At 47.0% G+C, this 26,853-nt stretch overlaps 1 protein-coding gene across 1 annotated transcript; it reads right to left on the bottom strand.

Annotated features, from left to right (window-relative positions):
- Positions 1-383: 383 nt before the first annotated feature.
- Positions 384-26,836, bottom strand: LOC130264834 (myosin-IIIb-like). Its single transcript, XM_056513382.1, has 30 exons — positions 26,691-26,836; positions 26,558-26,623; positions 26,354-26,484; positions 23,534-23,636; positions 20,561-20,663; positions 19,927-20,083; positions 19,508-19,610; positions 19,113-19,241; positions 17,837-17,945; positions 16,653-16,769; positions 16,123-16,223; positions 15,598-15,684; positions 15,367-15,432; positions 14,947-15,060; positions 13,904-14,015; positions 12,542-12,588; positions 12,156-12,221; positions 11,749-11,868; positions 10,796-10,881; positions 10,499-10,546; positions 8,970-9,017; positions 8,704-8,795; positions 7,368-7,499; positions 6,914-7,029; positions 6,407-6,606; positions 4,440-4,529; positions 3,459-3,624; positions 2,863-3,135; positions 2,569-2,642; positions 384-1,114 (listed from the first exon to the last, which is right to left on the bottom strand). Exons 1-29 carry the CDS (start codon positions 26,814-26,816, stop codon positions 2,592-2,594), a joined length of 3,159 nt encoding a protein of 1,052 aa, XP_056369357.1. The 5' UTR covers positions 26,817-26,836; the 3' UTR covers positions 384-1,114; positions 2,569-2,591.
- Positions 26,837-26,853: the final 17 nt, after the last annotated feature.

The following is a 26,853-nucleotide window of genomic DNA, read 5'->3' as shown; positions in this document are numbered from 1 at the left end:
TGATAACAGCACCAGCCTGCTCAGAGCCGTGCTGGTGCCTCCCAGGGAGGGGCCAGGTGGGCTGGGCAGCTTGGCTGTCCTTGGTAGCAGAGCCAGGGAAACAGAGCCACAGGGAAATGAGGCTGGCTGGGAGGAGAGATGTCACAGGTGGAGTAAGGAGCACTCCAGAAGTACTCCAGGTGCAAGTAAGCACAGCAGGAGTGCCTGTTACAGGTAGCAGCTGTATGCCAGGGTTAGTGCCCTACACACCTTCAGCTTCTCCACTGAGACACTTCACACGACCTCATGTCTACCCTCAGAGGTGTTAGCTGCTCTCTGTCATTCACCATTTGTGGCTAAACTAACCGCAGGTAACAGCAACAAGGAAAACAGTGAGCTTCTCCTCACAGGCAAAAAAGGAGATTTATTTTAAAAGGTAGGAAAAACAGTACAAGTAGTATGGTCCTTTATGTTCCAAGCCCTCTACCCACCCTCAGTGTAAAGCAGCATGTTTTCCAGCCTGGACTTGTAGAGATTTCAGCCAGGATGAGTGAGAGGGTTTCACCAGTGATTCCCTGACTTTAGCTCTGGTTAAGGACTGTGGAGCAGTGTGCCAGCACACTGATGCAAGGGCAGTGAATCCCCTCTACAAGAAAGATCTTCTTGACCTTGTCTCAGTTTTACTTTTTACTGCCCAAGCCCAACTTCCCTTGGCTCCCAGAGCAGCAGGTACAAAAGACCAAAACAGAGAATATTCAAAGAGAAAGAGGTAGGTAATCAGATATTTGTGACAGAACAGGTTGTTGGGAGATACCCAGTTTGTGACTATTCACAGCCTCCAGGAACACTGAAGTACTGACACACAGACTGTCAGGCACTGTGGGTCTGTGAAGAATGTGACTCTTCTCATCCTCTCCCCTCTGCAGGATGAGAGTGGTCCAGATACTGCAGTCACACTGTGGATCAGTGCTGAGGAATGAGGAAAGTGAACTTCTGCATCAGCCTTGTCTAAAAGCACAGGGCCAGCTGGGTGCAGCAATTAAAAAAAAAAAAAAAGCTGCTGTATGTCTGGATGTGTTCACTGCTAGGCAATGCCCAACAGCACTGGAAGAGGACAGGTCTGAGCCACTTGGACCTGCAAGAGAGTCAAGAAACACAACTCACTAGAGGACATGAAAGGGCTCCATTTATCTATCCCAATACAACAAGCTTGCAGTTATGTATGTAGATCCCTGTGTTTTATCTTTCTTCTGCCTAACCTCTGACACAAGGAGCATCCCCTGGGCACATCAATGAATGGGACATAGAGGAATGAATCAATTAAACCAAACACTTCAGGGAGAGGATTCTCTCAGTTATTGAAGAGATCCTGTCTTTCTCAGCTATGAAGAAAAAGACAAGACAGGCCCCAGGTATAAAGCTTTGCTCCAACATGAATTCCAGCATGGGAACAGAACCACACAGGAAACTTGACAATCCTGGTGTGTGGCTGGAAGCCCTGCAATGGGTCATCACCCAAAAGCATGATCTTCTGATCCCTCTCCGCACTCAGATGACACATACCAAGATTCTTCCAGAGGTGTACAACAGCACCACTACAGCTCCCACCTGCCTCCAGCAGCTGAGTGGGACAGGGGAGCTGCACATCCACCAGATACTTCAGATAGGGCGGAGTGTGTCAAAACGCTTCCTCTGTCCCACTCCAGACTCTGTCACCCACTGTATCACAATATCAGTCACTAGCTGCGATTCCACTGCTGAGACTTTGTTGAAAGTCCTCTTTACAGCAAAAAAGTTGCTGCCTTTTTCCTCTGTTTTGAGCCTCTCCTCCAGCCTACTGCCTCTGCCACCCTGCAGGGCTCTCCAGCACTGCTGCCTCTCCACCTCATGAAGCCACTGACAGCCCTGGTGCTTCCAGCCCCAGGCCTCCAGCAAACTGTGAGCTCCCTCCAGCAGCCTGGCCATTGTACTGCAAGCACGCCATGCACCACAGCTGCTGGGAGCCCAAACTTAGCCTGATTTTCCCTGATTTCCCTGTGTAGTCCTGGGATGCAAGCCAGCTGCTGCTCTCTGTTGTGGACACTGCTGAAGGCCTGGACAAAATCTGTCGGGCCTTTTTCTCAAGTTCTAAGTATTTTTCTCAGGCATGAAACTTTCTCAGCCTGAGCTTGGATTTTTCCCAAGCTAGAGGCTCCTTCTTTATTGTAAACATAAGAGAAAGAATCATAACAGAGATAAACACCTGCAAGGTCCATGGGAAAGCCTGGGACAAGAGGTGTCTCTTTCTCTGACCAATGATCTGTCCGTATTTTGTTTTGCATGAACTGCCTTATTTAAGGCAATGGCTTTTTTTAATAAATTGCTCTTTCTTGCTCTTTCCTGCATCAAGCAAGAGCGTGTCTTGTTGCTGTGTTTTCTCGCTACTCTGTAATCCTTCCACGGCAACACTGTTTTTCCTGCTCTATTTCTATGTAGCTTGTGGCCAAGAGATGCTACGGTTAGGAACATGAAGGGAAGAGTTCCTTTGCTCTTCCATTTCCCAGGAAACTGCGATTGCTGCTCTCCCTCCTGTGCACCACCTCCTCTTACCGTGTCACTCGGGCAGCACATCCTCAGTGCAGCGAGCTCCTCTGTTTAGACACGCTCATGGGAGTGGAAGTGAACTGTGGTGAGAAACAGAGAAACAGCATTGGTGGGGCAGCACAGGCTGGCAAGGAGTATTCCAGGGAATACAGTTTTGATCCCAAGACCATAAAATAAAACCTATGACCTAGGAGCTAAGAAACCAAGTGCTGTCTGTGGAGCCCTGCTCTCTCCTGCCTCTGGGAAGCTCCACGTGTCCCCGAGGGGTTGTGGCTTGGCAGAGGATATGACCCAGCTCACCTGCTGGATTTCCTGCATTGCCAGGCGTATGGAAGAGCGGAGGCGAGGGAAGGCTCGTTGGCTGCTCTCTTCAGAGCTGGGCTTTGTTCTCCCCTTGTCTGAGGTCTCCTGGTTTTGGAAATTCTTGGTCCTCCTGAACCACTGCAGAGCAGGTTTGCTGCTGGAAGGCATGGAGGGACAGGACTGCTTCTCTGAAGGGGTCTCCCCCTTGTCTGCTGGTGAACTCAGCGTGAGACCCTCCAGATTTTCGTAACACAAGCTCTCACTACTTTTCTGGAGAAAGAAGGAGTGGATTCAGCAGTGGTTTTCAGACCCTTTGCACATACTGAACAGCACAATGAACAAAAATACCCAGCTGTGTCCACTGCTGACATTCGGGGACAGCAGGGTGTCATCTACCTGCCAGTGCCTCTCCCTCATCCCAGGACCCCCCCAGCTGGCAGCACTTCCCAGTGTATGGAGAAACAGCCAAGCTGCTTGGCCAGGATGGGACACCCCTCAACAGGAGCACAGAGGAGACGCTGCTGCAGGGTCTCTATCCACTCACTCAAGGCACAGCCCGCGCCTCACGCTCTTTCCCCACCGCAGGCCCTCACCTGCCCACAGGGAACCGTCAGGATCTCCAGGAAGGGCTGGATGCCCACGGCCTGGTGGTAGCGCACCAGCTCGGGGAGCGAGGCGTGGGCCCGGTCCTCCCCCAGGATGACATAGCGTGCGTTGGGCTGCATCTGGATCATGTAGTGCCTGCAGCGCCCCTCGCCCCTGCAGAGGGATGGGCAGAACAGCCGTGACAGAGACCCTCAGCGTCAGAACCTGCTCTGCTCCCTGCACCCGCCGTCTCCAGAGGCCGCTTGTGATCAGGATCCCCAGTAACAAGCAGGAGATGTGCTGTGCACTAACACGTGCTCATAGGTGCTGCCATCTCCTTCCAACCCGGTTTGCCCTCTCAGCCACAGAGAAACAGCCTAAGCAGGACTTCTACTCTTGGAGACACAGCACCCCACCCAAAAACAGATCTGTTTTTCCAGCAAGGGACTGCAGTATCCCATCTGCTACCCCAAACTCTCTGAGGCACCCACTGCAGGAGAGGCTGAACATGATCCTCACTGGTCTCCTCTGTGGAGTAGGTAATCTCCTCCAGTTTTATAGAATCACAAAATTCAATAATTCTATGACTGCAGAATTCCAGGGCAACACAATTTCATGCAGTGCTCAGTTTCACAGAATCACTTAGGATGGAAAAGCCTTTAAGATTCAACCCTTAACACAGCACTGCCAAGTCCACCTTTAAACCGTGACCCCAAGTGTCACATCTACACATCTTTTAAATACCTCCAGGGATGGTGACTCCACCAGTGTCCTGGGCAGCCTGTTCCTGTGCTTGACATCCCTTTCTGAGAAAAAATTCCTCCTGACACTCAGCCTGAAGCTACCCTTTCACAGCTTGAGGCTGTGTCTTCTTGTCCTGTTGCCAGTACCCTGGAAGAAAAGGCTGACCCCCACCTCACCACAACCTCCTGCCAGGAGTTATAGAGAGCAATAATGCTTCCCCTGAGCCTCTTCTGCCCATTACCTACCGGTATGTCAAGATGTAGCCAGGTCTGCTCTGGCTGATCCGAACAAGGAAGCAGCCCAAAGGCTTGTCAATCAGCAAGTTTTCAGCTTCCCTGGAATTAGGAAAGAGTTTTTCAGCAGACAGCCAGCAGTTGCCTTGCCACACAGCAGACACTCACATCCTATCTCATGTGCTACCCCAGCAGTGTCCCAGGGAGCCCAGCATCTGCCCCATGTGCTCCTGGATACAGGCCTCCTGACCCAGGTTTGGTGGTGCAGAAGGCACTAGGAGGCTGAAGAAGCACAATACTCTCAGCCAAAGCCTCTCCAAGCTGGGCTGCTCCAAACCTGCTCCAGCAGTCTGATTGTGCAACAGCAACAGCTTCCTTCCAGCACTAACCATGCCACAGAGCATCACTGAGATGAGGAATCTGTGCATGTGTACACTTCCTATGGTCCAGGGATGAAGAAGTCAGGATGTTGTGGGGTACTGGGTAAGCCCAGCACCTTGGAAAAACACCAACTTGGATTACACCACCCTGGCTTTCTAAACTTCCTGCTGGAAGGAGGTCTTCCCTGTCTCTGCACAACAGACAAAGCTCTGCTTTGTGCTGGTCATGTGCCTTGCTCCAGGCTAAAGGTGACTGTAAATCACCAGTGCAATTTGGGGTTGCTCTGGCTGCTCCATTTCATGAAGCTGAGTTTACACTGTTGTGTGAAAATTTAAGTCTCTGCTTAAGCACCAGTGTGTTTAGAAAGGATCTACCATGTCCTTCACTGTGCAGTGCTCAGGGCTAGTCTATACTTGAAGTTAGACAGTTTTATCTTCCAGACACTAATTCCTCTCCTACATTCTCTCATCTGTGGACAAAAGCATTATTACAGGTTAGGGCCCCAATGACTAATCTTAAAAAAATTAAAAAGAAATGCATCTACCAGGGAGCTGTAAGCTACTGTAGTGTCCTTTACCAAGCTAATGTCTCTGAGTAATGTTCATAACGACAGTCTGAAAAAATCCAAGAATGTAGATCTAATAAGACTGAAGGAGAATGGCAGTTTGAACAGAAAAAAAAGCCAGAAACTGGAGCTAGATTATGAGGGTGTTCAGATGGCAGCAGCATTGACAGAGAAATCCCACCAATTACAGGATATTGGCAGTTAACAAGCGTGGAGCACCACAGATCAATTTGCACACAGGTGAGACTATACTGCCATCCTGCTTCTGTCTGATCACTGGCAGAATTAGCACTTCTCTGCTAATGCCACTGCTTGACTCAGCCAAGAGAGTAAAGTGTGAGGTAGACCTGGTAGAAAAACTTCAAGCACTTAAAAAAAGTCTTGTAAACAACTCCATAAGAAAGAAGGGCTTAGTGGATGTCTCTTCCAGACTAAGCAGAAGCAAATGCCACCTATGCTGCACCCTCCTTAGGCGGTCAGAGGTATCAAAAAAAACCCATCCTTTTCCTGTATTAGGGAGCTTTGGTGGAGTTTTGCCATTGAGAACTCACTAAAGCCCCTCTTTATACTTTCTTAAAATAAAAGAAAGCTGAATTCTATATGTTCCTGCTGTAAACTGGGGTCTCCACCTAACCTATACTGAAACATGAAAAACAGTCATAATGAATCAACTCAAAAGTTCATCTTCATATCTCTGCAAATGGTCCAGAAGAGGGAAAGAGCATGCTTGTATTTCCTCTCTGATTACTTTACAACACTCCCATCCCTATACAGATCTGTATTTAGGGACCCACAGTGGTGTTATGTAGTCTGAGTTTCCATTGTCATTCCATGGACCTTCATAAAGTTTCAGCATTTACAATCTGTGACAGGAGTCCCTAAGATTTCCCCTGAGGGTTTGACACTTGCAGATTAAAAGGGAAAAGTTACGCAGGTCACTCCCATTCCTTAAGCAAAGCCTGGCCAATCTAACCTACACAGTCCTAAGGACACATTGGCTTCTACCTGTGCTCAGTGTGTCCAGAGCCCCCACCTGCGACTGATCATTCCATGCAGCCAGCTTGGAAAGGCCCCATCATCCTGCATGACCTTCTGGGCCTGTGTCTCTTTGAACCAGCGCAGAGTTGCTCCTCTCTTGAGTTTCCTCATTTTTGCTTCTTCCCCAGTCTGTTCCTCAGTTCCCAGGACAGGACGAGGCACAGAAGGGTTTAAGAAGTTATCAAAAGGAGTGGACTGAAAGTGAGGAGAGAGGGAAAGTCAGCACAAAAGCATAGTCAAAGGAAGGGGACATTTGAAGAGATTTGAAGAGATTTGAAGTGACCCCACTCCTGAATCCCTTAAGGGAAGATCAGACACCAACTACTAAAGGCTGCTTTCAGTTCCTCAAAGGTCCTGATCATGCTTTTTATCTAAACACAGTAGGCAGAACTCACGCTTCTGATAACAAGACAACATTCTCTTGGGACCGCATGCAGAGGGTGGATGGGGCAGGGAACCAGCACATCTGGCTAAGGGGCCCCAGCAGAGCCAGCACTGCTACCTCTGTTAGTTTGCTGCGTGGCCGTGGCACTGGTGGCTGTTGTGACTGGTCAGAAGGATGAGGACTAGACTGAGGGCGCCTCTTCCGTGGCATGGGCACTGGAAGGGAGTTTCTTTCTGCAACAAGAAATAAGTACATGAAATCTAGCATCCAAGATCCATGAGATTCATTCTCTGCAGACTGGGATAGGCTCTGCTGCATGGATTACGTGGTCAAACCACAGCCTGGCCCTCCTTCCAGCACAGCCAGGCAAAACCCCTTTGCCATGCTGCTTCTGCTCCCCACAGACAAAGCCACACTTCCAAAGAGCAGAAACATCATCAGCTGCCTGCCCACACCACTGAGGGAGCTCTCATCTGAGGGCAGGCCACCATGACCAGGAGCTTACAGCACTTCAAGGTGACCACCACACCAGTGGACACACACTGGGTCAGTGTGAGTGGGAACAACTCACCTTGGGCCTCTGCTGCCAGTGCCAGCTGCCTGAGTCTTTCTCTCTCTGCCTCCTCCTGTAGCTGCTGTGCTCGAGCTCTCAGCTCAGCCAAGAGCTTTAGGAAACTCTTCTTGCATCTGAATCCCCTAAAAACTGTTCAGAAAAAAAGCCATGTTTAGAAAAAAAATACTGCTCCTGCCTTTGTAATTCTCTTGGGGAAGAACACTGGGTGATAATTCTTCATCCAGTGCAAAGCCCTCAACCCCTGAATCATGGTGTTAAAAATAAAGAGCAATGGAAAGCCTACTGTGAGCAGGCAGCCAAAACCCTGTGAGAACTGTCTTCTGCTGTCTAAACTGCCAGATCAGAGATTTATAGAAATCAAATTACAGATCTCAGCTCTCATCTCTAATGCCAGGGCATTGAATATCTAAAAATGAAAGCCTCCCAGAAGGGCCTGTTAACTATCCATCTCTCTATCCTCCAAGACACCATGAAGGAGCAGGATTTCCTTGATGCCAGCCCACAGGAAAACCTTTCCAATAAGCAGCCACCACAGGGTTCACCAGGAGCATTACAGACATTCTGTGATCCCACCCACTCTACCAGTTATTAAAACACATGAACTGAAAGTTGCACCTTCTCATTTCCCACTACCCCACATCTTCCCATGGACAACAGCAGTGCACAGCTTGTGACACTTGTGACAGTCTGATGTTTGTCACACTGTATGGTGCACAGCTGGAAGTTGCTCAGATGCTCCAGCAGCGCAACCCATACAGAAGAGAAGTGCAACAGAGGGAGCTAAGCAGGGTGACAGCAGCCTCCTCCTCCTCCTCCTGGCTGCTCATGTAGCCTGTGCAAAGGGAAGAACCAATCTGCCCACAGCCACTCTAAATAGACAGGCTGCTAGAGCAGATACCATGTGGAAAGGAAAGAAGAAAACAAACCAAACTAAAAAATTTCATCCCCTTTTGCCTGTCTCTGAAAGCAACAATGAGATCTGCTTCACTCATTTTCATCTTCCCAGTTCAACACAACCCACAGTCAATCCTTACTCCAGAGGACAGGAGCCAGGCCTCAAGACACAGCCAGATCATATGTATTCCCTGCTCAGCCCAGCTCTCCTGCACACATTTCCCCTTTCCAAGGCAGACACTGAGGGCTCTCCCTGATTCAGGATGACCACCAGGAATGTGGGCATTTGCAACAAGCACTTTGACTTTCCAGGGCCTTGACACAGAGATGGCACCAGCCTGACCCTTCTGTCCTCTGTACAGGTGGAAAGGTGGAGCAGGGACTGCAGAAAAGGTTTTCCTTCCCCTGGTCAGAGATCAGCTCCTGTTCCAGTGCTCACCTTTCTGTATGATAACTGCTGCTCTTTCCAGTTGCTCCACATGCTTTGCCAGCTGCTCCTGATGCCAATATTTAAAAAAAAGTCGAGACTTTCTGTGAAGTTGGAAGAGAAAGATGCAGTGAGAAACACTGTCTAAACTTTTATCCATCATCCTTTTAAGAGTCCATTCCTACAACCACAGAATTCTCCCTGAAGAGAACCAGGTGACAGTTTACATGTGTAAAATCTTAGGCTTCCCATTCCCAACAGCAGTGATTCACACTTACCCACAAATCCAGCCTTTCAGCTCTGTACTTTGCAGTATCTCCAAGCAGCTGAAAGAGACAAAAAAGTGAAGTAAATAATTTTCCACCCAAAATGGACACAATTTTTTAAAGTTGCATAAAGGAGCATAAAGTGTCTCAGGAATTCCCAATAGTCACTAAACTGGCTATCAGTCTGTAATGCACCTTGAGGTACAGCTAGGATCACATTTCCACAGAAGAGTCCCCAGAGGTAGATTTACTTCAACTCCCTGGGTGGCAATTCTGTAGAGCCTATTTTATTCTCAGAAGTGCTTTTCCTCATTTTGTTTCCAAGCCCTTTGGAGGACACAAGTTGCAAGGTCAGCACAGCAAGACTTCTGGGACAAAGTCTGTTTTCCAATTCCAGTTTCATTTTGCAGACTCCAGTGATAAAATTTGGGTCACTCGGAAAGATTCCCTTACACTTGAAACTGAAAGCAGCTCTAACTGCAACACACAGAGAACTTCCTCTCTCCCCTGCTAATCCAGGCTGTGAAATCATAGTGGCACTTTTTGCTAGTATCTCACACAGGAAAGAAGAAGTGTTTTTCCTTCTATCTCAGCCAACTTCCACAGCAACACAATCCATATTCACAGGATTTTTTTTTCATGCATCCCATGATTTTTGTGTCTCCAAACACACCACACTGCCTGTTTACAATAATCTCTCCCCCACCTATGAGAGTCTCTTGTGACCTCAGTCGGGTTTGAAATTTTTACTATTCAGAAGCATCAGGAAGTTCAAGGAAGGCAGGAGGAGCTACTGCCAGGAGAGAATTGTTCCAGGAGATCATTCAAATCCTTTTCTTAAATGACTAAAAACACCCCTCAGCTTTTTTACATGATTCATTCCCACTATCAATCACAGTTGACACTGGCAGGAAGGAGAGGCTGGGAAAGTGGAGAAGAGGAGGTGGGGAACTGCTGCCCTAGATGTAGGAAGGAAAACGCTGGCAGGGTAAAACTCTGTCCCTCTGCAGATCTGGAAGGATATTTATGTGTGTAACAGTTGGGTACTAAAAGTGCTGATGGTATATTTTGACTGTACAGAGAAAAAATTCTTGCTTCAGAAACATCTTCTCTCGCCTGGGACACATTCAGTGCTGGCTGCTTGTTCAGCATTGTCTCAATCTTCTTCTCCCATGTGGCCATCAGGAGAAAGGGTGGGGAGGCCCCTGGCAGCAGTACTTGAGTGCCTGACATGTTCAGTGGACACCCTTGACCAGTATTGTCACTCCCTAAATTAAATACATGGGTTGGTTTTCATTTCACAGCACAGCTAGGCTTTACAGTAGTTGAATTTAATTGCTATGTAACAATTCAAGAAAGATTTAATTTATCATGTTACCAAATGCTCTTTAAATATTAAATGTCCTTGCCTGGGATGCATATTCCCTATTAACACAAAATCTTGTCCTCTTTTTCTCTGTCCTTTTTACTCAGTTTCTTATGCTACACAAAAGGCTCTAAAGAACAAACCAGACTGCACACAACAAAGTCAGTGCTCCTACCTCTCTTTTGTGAGGGGAACACCAGGTTTAACTAGAAGAATTCCGTATCTGTGGAAAACAAACCAATACAAACACATAAAAGCCACATCCTTGATGGGCTGAGCTGATCCTTATCACTCTGACAGCAAACAACAACAAATCACTATTTTTCCCACTCAGCCTCCCACTCAAAATAACCCCATGACCTCAGACCACATGAACTTTGAAGAAACTCTTTTTACTCCTTGCCCATATCTAGTTATCAGGGTCATTTCCCAATTCATATCTAACAAGGAATATTCAGAGGTTTTAAAAGACCTTTCAGCAAATTCCTCAAAGGAGGGTCTCCAGGAGAAACCATCTCTTCGGATACGGATTGTCTCCAGCAGCCCATTGTACCGGAGCTGAAGCAGCACACAAAGACCATCAGGGAAACAAAGAGAAACAGGTCATTAGGGCATTGGTTTCCTTCTCTGCAGGCAGAAGTTACTTAATTCAGCCCTAAACTTCTCCAGTTCAAAATGAAAAAGTTTTTTTTCTGAAAATATTTCCTTGGTTAACAACTGAATTTACCTCATCCTGTAACTCAGACGATTAACCACTCTGAGTTAGAAGTTGGAAACCACAAAAACCAATGACTGAAATAACTTCACCTTCCAGCCATGGGTACTGCTTTGCCTCTGTCCCTTAGAGGATAGCTTCATATTTGCAAATCGGGACACAGAAGTACTCTGAGGCATGGATGAACTTCCTCTTAATCCTACCCTTTCTTATATACATTAAAGAGGCCGCTGAACTTTCTGAACTCTTCCAATCATTTTCTGTATTCTTTAAAGCATCTAGACCTCAGACCTGACAGAATATCCAAATACAATTGTATAAGTGCATTTCAGATCCCATCAAAGCAATCCCAGCTTGGTTTCTATTCAGAGCTGCCCTGGCTGATGGGTAAGAACAGTCTCCTCTGGTAAGCAATTTTTCCAGAATACTGACTGTACCAGTCCCATCCAGGGGGAGATGCAAAGATGAATCCCAATGTCTGACAAGCAGATCTTGCTGCATTCATGAAAAAGATTGCAAAATCTGGATCTAGCAGTCTGTGTCATAAAAACAATCAAGTACTCGGAATCTTTACACACATACTAAGTGTGGCCACTCTTTCTCTTGCAAGGGGAAACTCAGGTGAATCAGCTTCCACAGCCTTTTGGTGGAATCTTCCCTCCAACTGAGATGTGGCAGAAGTCCCTGTAAAGGACACTGCTTTTGCTCACCTGCAGCAGCACCACCTGATCGTCCAGCACACCTGGCTCCTTCTGGTTATTGGGCTTTATGCAGCGCACAAAGTGTGGGTCAGCAGAATACATCCTCTCCATGAGCACCATCAGGGAATGCTGGCAAGGGCAGAGGAAGATCACAATCCATTAAGCCAAAGCACTGCCAGATCTGCAATATCCTGCAGCAAGAACTGTTTTCTCACCCCACAGCAACTTCTTGGGTTCTGGCAACCACTGGACTGTCCCATTGTGACCAGCCCTGCTCAGCAATCAGGAAAACCCCTGTCTACATACTGTCTGCTTTAACCATGCTTAGCACTCTGGAAGCAGTGCAGAGATATTTGCAGTGATAAAGTTATCACTGCTTTCATCTCCCGGGGCACCTCAAGGCAGCGATACTGTACCCGGAACTGAGCTCCAACAGACTGCTTCCGTGTGCTGTTGAACTTGTCTTCTGCTCCTGGTACGACCTGAAACCAGACCAAAGCAAAGGATCAGCCCTGGAAGAAGTGCTTGATTGACATCTGGAAGGCAGATGGCAAAAAATGAGGGAGAATGGATATAGAGGAAGGGAAGACAAGCTAAACATACAAATGGCAGAAGCAAGCACAAAACATAGGAATTAATACAAATTAAATTAATACAAATTAAAAAGGAGAAACTGTTACAAGCTGATTGCTGTCTGCTCTTATTTTAAACCAACTTCTGCCTGCCCTTTTTCACCCAGTTTCTCAAATAATAATTATTAGGTAACATTTATCAATAGTGATGTGGACCTTAAGTGCAATACCTTGGCTTTCACATGAGGCATCAGGGTCCCTGTCCTGGAGATAGTGGCTGGAAGAATAGAGGCAATTAGCTGATTTTGTACCTTTGCTTGCAATCCACCAGGGTTAAACATTCAAACCTCACTTCACACACAAACCTCCTTGAAAATATTGAATCACAGGGTGCTAGGTTTTGCCATGTGGAGCTACAAAGAAAGAGCTAAAAAAATGAAGAAGAAAATGGAAATGTATGAAGCAAACAAGGCAGGCAACATTAATTTCTGCCACTGAGAAGACATGATAGTCAGATAATTAAATAAACTTATATTGCTTTCAATTGAATTATCATCAATGGGCATCTAACAGTGCAGAAGAAATGGCACAGGCAGCAAATGGGGAGCTCACCTACAGCTCAGGAGGTTATTTAAAGGCAGATAGATTATAACTAATTCAGTGACAGAATGAAAAAATCAGAGAAGTTTAATCTACTAAAGGATCTAGTAAGAGTCTTATGTACCCTTGATGCAATGGCTTCATGTGAATCATAAAAGCACAGAATGAGGTTGGCCTCTGGAGGTCATCTGGACCAAACCCTCTCTTCAGCACCTAAAGCCATTGCCCAGACTGAACAACCAACCTGAGCACAGGTTATGTCTGATATTTATGAACTTTGAAAGAGTTGGGACTAGGCTAAGTAACTTCAGTAGCAGTGCAGAAATGGTAATGAAGAAAGATAGTCTTGAACAGTAGCTGAAAAACGCAGTGAAAAATAGAAATGAAATTCATCTATTTCTTGTAAATCACAGAAAGTAGCTTGGACTGAATGTGACCAAAAAATTACAAATTTTCTGTACAAAAATTACTGTGTAAAGCCAACCAGTTTCCAAGGAAGCATCCATCTGACCTTTCTCTAAATTTTTAATTTAATTAGAAGCCTTGGAGAATCTGAATCCATTTTTTGATAACTGGAAAAAGGGACTGTAGTGGTAGGAGAAAAATAATGCATGACCTGAGAGGTTTTTTAACAAGTTGTGAAGCTCCATTTTTAGAATCTATGACCTTGATCAGCTTCATTTCTAGACAAGAAGAAAGTGTATAGAAAGGTCCAGTGGAGACAGTTTTGCACTGGCCTTGGAGAAGATGGGAAGGTATCTGAGCAGTGGCTAATTCTCTGGAAGGGGATACAACCTGTCTTGCTTTCCATGGCAGGGAACAAACAGCTCTGACAGCTCTGTAGATGCCAGCAGCCCCAGTCCAGGCTGCAGCAGAGTCCCCCTGGCACTGCCAGCTGTGAAACACACTCTGTGAAACACAGGAGCCTCACGCCCACACTTAACCTCTGCCAAGGTGGGCCTTGCTCATGATGGATGTGCAGAGGGACTTGCCTGTGAACAGCACACTGAGCAAGGGGGTGATGCTGTTGATGAAGAGCCCACGGATATTGGCTGGCAAGGTGTCTCTGTTCTTCTCTAGGAAGCCTCTGGCAGCATATTGTACCTGGGGAAAGGGCAGCAGGTCACTAAGGACAGCAGTGCTCCCAGGCTGGCTGTAAAAGCCACTTCCACAGCCTGCAGGGAGCTGATCATGTGTTAAAATGAATGTACTCTGGCTTGCACACGAATTCTTTAAACACACATGCACCTCATTCAGATGCCCTGAGGAACAAACCCATGCATGTGCCAGAGGCATCAGAACCACAGGAATGCAGCCTAGTGCCAACACATCCACCTTTCACATGTTAAATGAAAATTTTTGTAATAATGAGTGTCACAAATAATAACTTAGTCAACAATGGTGAGATTAGATTACTAAGATGCAAGTTACAATGACCTGACTTGTCATATTTGCTCCTGTTTAAAAAATTATCTCAAACTAATTCAACTTAATGTGAACCAATGCTTTCAATACTGGTGGCAGTAAAGTTAAAGTGGTAAATCTCAAACTGCTTAGATACCAGTGAATGTGCAAATAACTGCCTCCACTTTCAAAACATTAATTACCCTGCTGTTTACACAGTGCTCCCAGGTGTTTGCGAAAAACTAGTCACTGCTATGCTCTGGAACCCAACAGGTAAAGAAAAAGCCTTTAGCCTGTCCTTTGGTGCTGCACAGTGGACACAGTACTTTTGTTTATAAAGGACTGTTTTAGGATTAAAGTTGTAATAGAGTGGTGATTAGAAGAATAGCAGATTCTTCTAATGCCCTACAGTTCTCAGAGGTAGCCCCACTTTCCCCAAGGGTCTTCTCTTCCTTTACCTTTTGCATAAATCCCAGGGAATTCTAGGAGGCAATTCACTGGATCACATCACTTCTGTTAGTGTCATCCTCAGACCACACATTCCTTAACATCAAAGCCTTATTTGTCAGGCAACACTTCCACCCCCTCCAACATACACTACAACAGCATTCTTCCTGCAAGCAGTACATACTTTCCCAGCATAGTGCATGATGCTGAAGCCCAAAACACGACCTCGGGCTGGCTGGAAGTGTAAACTCCCCTTAAAGCTGCTGTTTAGTTTGTCCACAAATGTCTTATCAGTTGCCTGCAAGAGAGCACATTTCATAAGCTACAAACAGAGGCCTGATGAGGACATATGGAATCAAATCAAAGCATTGGAAGAATCCTTGGCTGTGCAGCAGTCTTCTGCTGTACCTTCTCCCTGACTCCTGTCAGGGATGCCAATGCCTCTAAACTGCCCCTGATCTGGATGTCCTGTCTCATAAGTCACACATGGGGACATCTCTGCTCATCTTGCACTCCAACCCAAGAGATTTTTTTTTAGTAGCCCAGATATTCACTGGTATGTTAGCCCCCAGAATATTTTCCCTGCCTCTTCTTTCATACGTACCTGAGGGAATGCACTCTGCTCATCCAGAAGAGACAGCAGCCCAAGTGGCTTGGCCAGGAGCAGATTCTGCAGGAAAGAAGAAAAGCATATGTAAAGCAGTGCCGGACATCCCCTCTCACCCTCACCACCCTTTGCAGAGATTCTTCCAAGGAGCATCTCCTCCACATGGTAGAAAGAGCATGACTTTTCTCTTGGCTGGATAGAGCAATTGTATTCTGTCAGTCCTCTCACCAGAATAGGTTCATTATTGTTGAATGTGATAGTCTCCCAAGGCAGCCCTTCTTCCTTATAGGCAGCCTGCTCCAGCTGGAAAATGTGCTGAAATAAAGAAAAAAGAGATTGAAGCACCCATCAGACTTGGCTAGACAAATCCTGAACATCTTCCTTCCTGCCCTGAACAAGAGGATGCAGCCACAGCATGAGAGGTCCAAGATGTAGCTGCTGTTCTCCATGATTCCCTGTAACCCTGGCTCCACTGGTGCTAGTGCATAAAGAAGGAGCACTTGTCAGACTGTAAGTGCCCCTGCTATTACAATTTTTGTTACTGCTTGATCCTTCTACCTCTTCCTTTCCTGCCCCAGTGGCTCCCCTGCCCCAGCAGGTAGAGGTTGCTGCTCTCTATCCTGCTGCACTATTCACTATTTCTGTCTTTCCAGGCAACAAATCTGTTTTCCTCAAACCTCTCCTGCATGTGCCAGGTAAGCAGTGTTCTGCTTTCTGTGCAACACAAGGTGAGGTCATCCTCAGCAGACTTACATGATTGAAGAAATGCTGCAGCTGCTCATTGGCCAAGTTTATGCAAAGCTGTTCAAAACGATTCACTGCAAAGTTTTCGAACCCGAAAATATCCAATATGCCTAAAAATAAGAAGAAGAGCACATCATGGAGCCTGAGGACCATCCCTGCAGATTACTGTGTACACCAACACACAGCTAAATCTTATTACACAGCTCTTGTGGCACAAGAAAATGTAGCCAAGAGAGACACTAGTGGCAGATTTTCCATGGATTGGAGAGTTAGTTAAGAGAAGACCCACGCGAGGTTGATTTCTCTGCTAAGACAGAGTGCCCAGAACTACAGCCTCACAGTTGCCTCAGATAACTGCTCAGAGTCGAACAAAGCCCTACAGATTTCATGCTGCTGACTCTTATCTCTAGCAGGATCACAGTTTTGATAATGCACCCCAGCTCACAAGCTCTGTGAAACCTCATGCTGTGCCTGTGCCTCATGGTGGCTGAGGGATGCACATGTGAGAACAGAACAGGAGCAAGGAAGGTAGAACTCACCTATCTCCCTCAGTTCCACCTCAGGGTCCACATTTTCAGCCAGCAGCTCATTGATCTTGCTAACAATCCAGCCAAACACTCGGCCATAGGCCACCTTTGCAATAGAGTCCCGAGCATCTGCACAGAGGGAACAGCAGCAGCTCGGTGATGGGCTTCACAGGAGAGCAGGGGACACCACACACACACTGGCTCAATGCATCCAACTCTAGCAACAATGTCTGTATAAAGCTACTTTAAAGACCAGATCATGGATTGTCCCCACCCTTTATAACTGGGAGCTGTAAAAGCAGCTCTTTAATCCCAAAATCTTCACAATCTTTCTACAAGATTAGCCATGCCATACTAGGGCATTTTTGAGTAATGCCACTTTTTAGAATAACCAGAGACTTGCTTCCCCCTCTGAAGATATACTAAGTACAGTTCCCCTCACTGCTAAACCAAGGGAGAAGCTCCAAATTTTACTTGGAAAATCGGATGGTTCTCTTCCTCCTAGCTCACAGTTGCTATGTTTTTAAATGCTGTAGGCAAGAAAAGGACACAACTGATGGAAAGCTTGTTGACATTTTAAGAAGGAGACCAAGTTAACCTGACTTATGAATAGAGATGTATATTTTATTGTCTAGAGAAATTTGTAAAAGAGAACTGGCTAACCCAATTTCACTTTCATTTTATTCTTTCATTTATATAAAGCAATAATCTCTTTTTAATTAGCTTTTTTTTTGCTTTTCTTGTTTTATTGAAAAGGAAAATAATACCTTGTGTTTGCTATTTTACTCTTTTCACTCCATTCCTGACACTGGCATCTCATTGTTTTCATGTTTGTTTCTCCATCTATTACCTAGAGCTTTGCACACTGCCAGCACTCTGCAACAGGAGCCTTCTCTTTGGCACAAATACCCAGAGTTTCTTTCTGGGCTGGACTGAGGCAGAAAGCAAAGCTAATTCCTTGGTTTCTCATTTAATCTCTGCAGTCTCCTGGAGACCAAACAAAAGCAGCATTCATGGCCCTACATGTCAGTAAGAGACTAAACAGATAAACACTGACATACTTGCCTCTGTGTGAGAGGAATGAAGGGGCACAGAAGGACATCTTTGTTCCCAACAGCTGCACATGTGTGGGGATACCCTTCCATCAAAACCCAGTCTTTCTAGCCAGCACATCTGCAATTCATTGTGTTTCCTACCTTCTGCCTGCTGCTGGGTGTGAAAACGCTGGATCTGCTCCCCTCGGGTCACTGATGTTGTACAAATCAGGCATTTTAGCAGCTCATCTTCCTGGACTCCAAACTGACCCTGGGAAACAGGAAATAGACAAGAACAATCAGCTGTAAATCCTTACTCTGCTGGTGGGGATTGTGTCTGTCTGTGTGTGGGGCTGTGACTCTGGCTCAGGCCTTTGAGCCCCACTGAAAGGCAAGTGCTGCTGCTGGCACCAGAGTCAGATGTGGGCTCTGATCTGCTCCTCCCCTGCAGCAACCAGCCTCACACACTCCTCTCAAATACTTTTTGCTTAGCTCTCCCAGTGCTGCCACCTTTCACCTTCTTTGGGAGCCACGGCAGTCCCCGCTGAGAGGTTTGATGACTTATGGAACAGCACCACACCGAGGTGACAGTGCAGGGGCTGAGGCATCAGTCACAGGAACCCACAGGACAGGCAGGAAGCAAAGCAAACTCAGACACACTGAACCCCTCAGCCATTTAACAGGAATTCCCCTCCTGTGGGCAAGAAATGAGGAGCAGGCTTTCAAAAATAAGATAAAAGGAAGTTGGCTGCTGAACAGACGTAGGTGGTTGCTTCAGGTAAGGTGTAGGAGGGAAACAGGCAAAGAGATGTGAGTGAAACCAAAGAGCAAGGGTGCTGGGATTTCAAATAGGTCAAAATGAAAAGAAATAGGAAGGGGAGATGTATGTTAATTTTTTTCCTGTGCTGTTAACAAAGCAGAGTAACTTCTCCATCCCATGTAACAAAAATTGAATGGTCCTGGGAAATATATACTTCTTAATCTGTAAAATTTCATGCAAAATAGTAGAAAGCTTAATTCAAGATAACCAACAAAAAAAGACAGCACTTAGAGTGGTATTCTTGGACAAAATCTAATGAAAACACAGAACTAGTGTGCAGATATTGCATACCTGAATTTCTCCAAGGCATCATCACACTCACTGTCATAGAACACTTAGTTTTAAAAAGCTTTTGTTTTATGAAGTCAGCAAAGTATATGCTGACTATGTGAGACACTTCTTCCAGACACACAAGAAATAGAAGCTGAGATGCATCTCTTTGGGGATGAATAGCAGTGAACACAAATGCTGCCATGGGGTCAAACTGTACATTTCCAAAAAAACTTCGTTCTTCATATTCTGAGGCAGAGACATCCTCTGGCAGATCCTGCAGTCACACAGCCAGTGGGGAAAAGCATCATACCCATGAGGTTTCTGTCAACATTTCTTGTGACTCACCGCTGCAGCCTTCAGCCATCCCTGAGAGGCTTCACTGACTTTTACAGACCCATTGCTCTCCTCAGGATCAAAGGTCACATTGCCCAGAGACAACACACCAGCCAAGATAGCCTGCATGTCCACTTGCTCCTAAAACACAAAAGAAAGGTGAGTGAAAAACCAACCTGCATGTAGCATGTACAACACAGATGGCCCAGAAGCTGGAGAGGTTAAGAGAAGAAGCACAGCCAACCTGTGGGAAAAAGCTCTCCACAAAGTCTGGCAGACTCAGGTAGTCTGAAAGTAACATGGAAAATCTAGAGAAAAAATTAGGACTGAGCTTCAAAAGAGCAGCTAGAAAGAAACCCTGTGTCTGCAGGAAGCACAGATGGAAACGAGACAGCCCCAGGACTAACCTGTTCTTGGAAGCCCACCATGTCAAGGGCATTGCAAACCTCTTGGTATTTGTGCTTCCAGCGTTCAGCTACTTCCTGTGAATCATACCGTCCACTTATGTACCTGAGAAAGTGCATATCCCATAAAAACTGTCACAATTGGCACTGTAACTCAGTCCTATCCTCTGGGAGCAAAGCAGATCACCAGAAGTGGAAACATGAAGGGGAAAGAAACTTTTCCAAGGTAATGCAGCAGAGACCCCAGACCTCCCTGCTTCCAGGGTGATCCATAATATCTCTTCATGTAGCTCCATTCAGATCCCACTCCAGTTTCCAGTCCCCCACAGATAAAACCCCAGGAAAGAGAAAAATCTCCATTATGCCGTTTTCCCTTCCACCACCCACCACAAAGACTAAACTAGGGTCTGCCTTTGATGCACCTGTAGAGTGAAGGATCCAATAACCCATACATCTCCTTCTGCTCTGAAGATAGTCCAGCAAACATGTAGTAGAAGATGTGGAAATTCCTTTCCCCAGCATCTTGTTGCACCACTCGTGACTTCTCTAACAGGTACTCATTCAGCTTTGCACCTTGCACTGCACACAAAAAGGTGACAGGGTGGGGAACTTCACTCTGGGGGACATGAAGCTGCCTGGGCTGTCCCACCTCCCCTTGATGCCACGAGCACAGAAGTGTCTAAATTAACTTTTCTCTGTGCAAGACCCTCTAGGCTGCCCAGCACACTGGAAATGAGCTTCTCCATGCTTCCTGTGGTCTTAGAGATTTCTGTTCACCTCTTTTTAGCAGAAACGAAGGCTTCTGACATCACAGAGTATTACTGACACTGCACTCTCACCCCCATATCCTTCCCATACTCTCACTCTGCCCAAACCCAGGCCTAATCTTATCCAGGACCTACCCAACACTGGTCTCTGTGAGATTTTTACTTAATTGCACACCCTTCCCACAAGTAGCCATGTGCCAAAATTTTATCCTCCACAAGTTTTGGATATTCAGTCCACTCCCTCCAGTTCCTGACCACTCCCCAGGCTAGTAATTGCCCTTGACTTTACCTGTATTTTTCTGGAAACGCAGCTGTATGTATTTTCCAAAGCGGCTGCTGTTGTCATTCATCACTGTCTGGGCATTGCCAAAAGCTTCAAGCAATGGATTCACCTAAAACAAGTGAAGAAACAGAACAACCATTCTTCAGATTAAACAATCCAATCTAATTTACCTGAAAACCACTTATCTTTAGCATTTACTATTCAGAGTTCAGCTGGAAAAGGAACCACTCCATGAATATGGATGAGACTTATTTTATCTCTGCTTGGACAAAGAAATTCAAAGAGACAAATATCACAAAGACTAAGCAGCACAAGATTAACGATGATCAGTACAATTGAACTGATGGGATCTCAGTAAGATCATTGAATCATCTGTCGGAAGATAAGATTGGTACAACCCATTTCCACACAGTATCTGTTGTCACTAGATAATCTGAGTGCTATACAACAGCAATAAACAAAGTCATCATGACACTCAGTTAATGTAAGTATGACAGCTTAGCTACTGAAATTTGTAGACAAATGAACAGTGCAATATAAAGAAATCAACAGAACAATCAGACCAGCTTGCTAAGCTGGATGTAAAGGTGGCAAAATGACTATTTTTCATTTGAGTAAAGAATGCCTATAAGCTGGAAGAACAATGCCCCGGAGTAGATGCTGGGCAGCCTGTTGAACACAGCTTTAGGGTATGACTGTAATCCCCCAAAGGACTAACTTCATCCTGGATGTATCTACAGGAACCAAAGAAGATGCACATTATTTCTTCACTGTCACCTCTAGGCTTTCCCAGGGCAGCTCATCTGGGCTGAAATGAGTTATTTCCAGTAAAGGAACTGCAAGCTGGCTCTAGGCTCTCTGCTGAGCAAACACAGCTCTCCTGCCTGTGGAACCTGCTCAGGTCAGAAGCAGGCTGGCAGTGTGGCCCAAGCCAGCTCAAAGCAGAGACAGCAGGTGTATCAACATCATGTTCCCACAACCCAGCACAGGCATTCACCTTGGATCCACCATGGATGATACCACACTGAATTAATACACCATTCCAGAGCCCAAAGCACAGCATGGGGCATTGGGTTTATGTGTCAATATAGTGGTTGCAGGAGGAACTAAAGCTGTTTTCTGTAAGGAGATGCCAGACACTTTCCCCATGTCTAAAGAGCCAATGCCAGCTGCCTCCCATACAGACCTGCCACTGGCCAAGGTTGAGCACACAGTGCCAGTGCCAGTGCCTCTGGGATAAAAACTGCTGCACACCCACAGAAGGGAGAGAGGAGTGAGAATGTGTGAGCAGAACAGCTCTGCAGACAGCAGGTCAGTGAAGGAGGAGGGGCAGGAGCTGCTCCAGCTGCCAGAGCAGAGATTCCCCTGCAGCCCCTGGTGCAGCCCTGGGGAGGAGCTGTGCCCCACAGCCCAGGGAGCTCTGGGGGAGCAGAGATCCACCTGCAGCCCCTGAGGAGCCCACACAGAGCAGGTGGGTGCCCCAAGGAGCCTGTGACCCCATGGGAAGCCCTCCTGGCTCAACCTGTGACCTGTGTAGAGAAGCACATGCTGGAGCAGGTTTGCTGATAGAAGTCGAGACCCTGTGGGGGATCCAGACTGGAGCACCCTGTTCCTGAAGGATGTACCCTGCAGAGGGGACCCAGACTGGAGCACCCTGTTCCTGAAGGATGTACCCTGCAGAGGGGACCCAGACTGGAGCACCCTGTTCCTGAAGGATGTACCCTGTAGAGGGGACCCAGACTGGAGCACCCTGTTCCTGAAGGATGTACCCTGTGAAGGGGATCCAGACTGGAGCACCCTGTGTCTTAAGTACAGATGTACAAGTATCCAATGGACAATATGGATACTGGAGCAGCCTGCTCCTGAGGGACTGCATCACATCAAGGCACCTACTCTGGAACAGTCTGGTCCTGAAGGACTGTCTCCTGTGGGAGAGATCCCGTGCTGGAGGAGGTGAAGAACATAAGGAAAAAGACATAGCACAGGTAATCTGTGATGAATGCCTCAACACCCATCCCCTATCTGCCTGCACTGCTGGAGGGAAGAAGGCAGAGGAGCTGGTAGTCAAGTTGAGCCTAGAGAGAAGAAAGGAGTTGGGGAAGGTGTTTCAAGATTTGTTCTCATTTCTCATTATCCTACTCTGATATTAACTGGCAAGAAATTAAATTAAATTTCCCTAACCTGAGCCTCTTCTGTCTGTGATGGTAGGTCCTGAGTGACCTCACAGTCCTTACCTCAGCCCATAGGTTTTTGTTACAAAGGGAAGTGACAGAGTGGCTTGGTGGGCATTGGTTGAAGTTAACCTACCATACAGAGAAAGACCTCTATGTTTCTACAGGAAATCTGAGAAGACAGACTTTAAAGTGAAGTAGTCCAGGAACTTACTCTTCTTAATCTATCAAACAGAAGGTTTAAAGTATGATTTGTTTAAAAAAACCTCACAACTCTCTGGGGAGAAACTGAAGTGGAAATATTTCCAACCAAAGAGTCAAATATGTTTCAAAATGAGCTAGCAAAGTTATATGAAAAGAGCAAAGATGGCAGTTAGCCAGCTAGCAGGTATGTGGCTGGCAGTATAAGTAGCCAAGGATAGGTTATTAAAAGTAGTCATGAATTCTTCATTCCTCTTTAGCATTAAATCAAGATCTCATTTTTTTTAATAAAACCCCTTATTCTACCTCAAACAGGAACTTATTTGGAAAAATGTCTCCAATCTCTTGTAACAGAGAATATGATAAATGACTGCAATGGTTGTCTCTAATTTAAGAATCACCTCCAGCAAAAAAATTACTGACCTACTAACCCTTCTAATTTGTGGCCAGCTATCTCACCATTCTTATCCACGATTTTCTTATGTGTCTTACGTGTAGCTCCCTGATTTCCAGTGGTGATTCACCAGCAGGCTTCCTAAGCCTCATGCAAGTTGTCTTGCAGCAGTGTTGCTTCTGCACATTCAAGCACTATCCTGCAATGACCTACCTGAAGTATCTGCTGCTCCAGCTGTGAGTTGCCTTTGCATAGGTTCATTATGTGCTGCAACAACAACTTCGTACTCTCTGTTTTCCCAGCACCACTCTCTCCACTGCCAAGAAAAAGCAAAATAAATTCCATCAGCCTTAAAGTATAGTTGTTCTGCCCCTTGTGGCTCAAGTACTCCATCACTTGAGAGTGCTTTCCAAGAGTTTCACAGTTTTTTCAGCAAAATCACACGTGTGAGTAAAATCTCACACACCACATGTTTACACAGGGTGTCCCATGAGGTTCTGGTCCTTCATCAGGGAATTTTTCCCTCTCTGCAAGGGAGTACCGATATACCCTATGCTATCACTTCTGATGGGATGTACTAGACAGACCATTTACTCTGCTCCAAAAGTCATCTGGTACATCAACTCCCTTGCATAAGCTGGAGCCAACAACTTCCTCTTTCTCCAGAAATATATGCCATATCCACATCTCATCCACACCTGGATACTGATCATGAGGTGCTGTGGCAGTCTCAGATCTCAGGTGTTTCACACATCCACGTGCTGGACAGCTGGGAATGCAGAGCTGTCCACACTCCCACAGTGCCAGCAATACATGTCACTGTGCTGTCACACATCCACGTCACTCTGCTGTCACACATCCACGGTGCCTCCGCCTCCAAGTCAAACAACCAGCACTTGGAAAGTGCAGTTTCCCCTGTCCAGGGAGAGGGAATGTACAATCAGTGAGACAACATGTCTTTAACTGACACCAGCTGAGAACTTCAGCATATGAATGGAAAAAAACTAAATGCAGGAAATGCGGGAGGTATACTTGAGGGCAGGTCCCCGTTTCCTCTGAGCTGACCTTTGAGCCTGCAGTGTGGCTTTACTGCTCTGCAGCTCCCAGTGGCTCTGTGCTTGGTATCGAGTATGTGTCATTGGTGGCTAAACACCTCAAGTACTACAGCAGGTACCTGATCTCAAGCACAACCATCCAAATACATACAAACAAAATAAGACATTTTGCCGGTTGAGAACATTCCATCCAGTGCGCCTGCTGAGTATGTCAGATTTATTTTTTTTCCCAGTAACTTCCCTCCTCCACAAAAAAAATATCCAACAACACTTCTATGGTTCCAGCTTGACCTTAGACCCTCCAACAAGCACAACACCTTCACAAGGTCCTGCAAGCACAGCAGATGTGTAACTGCTCGCAGCTCTGATGAAATGCAAAGTCATCTTCAGGTGACCCAAGTGCTGTACTGCAGCACATGCAAGCTATGACTAACATCCTTTGGGACTGGGAAGGCAGGAGGAGCCAGCAGAATTTGTAGCTGAGGACAATTTGGCACCAATGAACACTTATGATCTGGCAGCAGCTGCTTCATCCAACATCACCTTCAAAGAATGCTATCCAGACCTCCCAAACTCAGTTGGAGACACTAAAGAGACCACAAGAGACAGCAGATCCTGGTGTGTCCCTGTGCTGTCGTGGTGAACTGTGGTCTAACAGGAGTGACTTCATCTTCCCTGTCCACCCCAATCATGCTCATGTAGGAAAGCTTGCTAATCAGTGCTTCACCACCCATAGAGAGGAAAACCACAAACTTCCTGTGGCAGTAACACATGGACCAGGTAAAAGGTTGCAAGATGCACAGGAGTGTATCAGACTCATTTCTGAACTGCTGGCAGAAAACAACCAGACTACTAACCACTTGGTAAATTCTCATGGGTTACTTTTTCTTGTCTTCCACCTCCCAAGACAAATACAATGACTGTTCTCTATCCCCCAGAGCCCTACCAGCAGCTCCTCTTCCACCTACTGACTCCACAGCCACTGGTTCCTGAGAGCACTTCATGTAAAGCACAAACACCAATGGCCTGAAGGCTGCAGAAATGAGTGGGGCTCGAGTACTCCTCAAAGTCAGCTCCCAGTCCCACCAAAACACTCAGCAGTGATTCAGCAATTGACTTCCACACCATGTACACTGAAAGTACTGATAAAATGATCAGAAGGCAAATACAAAAGATCATTAAATCAAACAAGTTGGCAAGTAGCATTTTAACTGAGATGACATTTAAACTGTTCTCTACAACACCCTGTTGTAGAGACAAGGCAGTTAATGTTTCAAGGCTTTCTCCTTCCTGTTCAATGCTTTTTTCTGCTAGTTGATGTTGTTTGAGGCTTTCTCTGCTAAATGATGCTACCATTTGTGCTTCAGAGTTCCATCAGAACACGAGTGACAAGATGGAGTGAAATGTTCATGATACTGGTAGGCTCTTTGGTTAAAAGGACCACTTTTCCCTGACTTCTAGTGATGGAACTGCCCACAATTTTAAGATCCTCCCCGACCGGATTCCCAAAGGTCTTAGAGCAGAAAAACATGTTTTAATTTTTCCTGCTCTTTGGTTACACTTGGGAAGTTCTGCTTTGTGAAAATTGGCTCCTTCCATTATCATCCTTCCAACTTTTTATGACAGATTTTACCACGGCAGCTGGGTTGCCAGAGCAGAGTACCCAGAGGCTTTTCCCAGAACTGAATTCCAGAGGCTGGTTCCCCACCAGAAGTGAACCTGGCATCTTTACTGCTGTAAAGATTGCTGGCCGAGCTGCCCCACGAAAGCCAGTTTTGTCTGCCCACACCTTCTCACGATGTGCCCGCTAACTTGTCTCGAAAGCGGCCGGGATGAAGAACGTGTTGCCAGAGCAGATGGATTTTCACTCACCAACAGAACCGGAGAAGAGCTTCCCCGGGAGGGCAGGGAGATCCCAGCGAGAGCTCGGGGGCCGCCCCGGCCCCCGCCGGCCCCGGGACCCCCGGCCGCCGCTCACCTGATGAGGATGCACTGGTTGCGGGGTCCGCCGCCCCCGCGGCCCAGCATGGCGTGGTAGGCGCGGCTGGCCACGGCGAAGATGTGGGGCGGCAGCGCTTCGTTCTGGAGGCGCCGGTACCGCTCGGAGACCTGCGGAGAAGCGGCGGCGGAGAGGCGTGAGCGGCCGGGGGGCGGCGGGGCGCGGGGGGGGCGCGGCGCTCACCTCTCTCCCGTAGAGCGGCAGCGGCTGGAAGGGGTTCACGGCCACCAGGATGTCGCCGATGTCGGTCTGTGGGGACGGGACAGCCGGTCACCGAGCGCCCGCCGCCGCCCCCCGCCCGCTCCCCGGCACTCACGTAGATGTGCTGCCGCAGGAAGCGCTCCCGCAGCCCCGCCAGCAGCGCCGCCTCGTCCAGCTCGGCCAGCGCCGCCAGGTCCCCGGCACCGCCGGGCGGGGGGCCACGCTCCCCCAGCGACACCATCGCCGCCCGCCGCCGCCCTGCCCGGCCCGGCCCGGCC

The sequence above is a fragment of the Oenanthe melanoleuca genome, chromosome Z, assembly GCF_029582105.1.
Source record: "Oenanthe melanoleuca isolate GR-GAL-2019-014 chromosome Z, OMel1.0, whole genome shotgun sequence".
NCBI lineage: Eukaryota > Metazoa > Chordata > Aves > Passeriformes > Muscicapidae > Oenanthe > Oenanthe melanoleuca.
Note: the sequence above shows the minus strand (reverse complement) of the source record. Positions and strands in the feature narration are given on the sequence as shown.

Excerpts from the sequence above, each read along its gene's own strand:
- LOC130264834 (XM_056513382.1), bottom strand. The coding sequence starts at position 26,816 with ATGGTGTCGCTGGGGGAGCGTGGCCCCCCGCCCGGCGGTGCCGGGGAC. Across the intron at positions 17,946-19,112 it reads GATGGCTGAAGGCTGCAGCG|GGTCAGTTTGGAGTCCAGGA; the intron begins GTGAGTCACAAG and ends CCTGTTTCCCAG. Across the intron at positions 7,500-8,703 it reads AGCAGTTATCATACAGAAAG|TTTTTAGGGGATTCAGATGC; the intron begins GTGAGCACTGGA and ends TTTTCTGAACAG.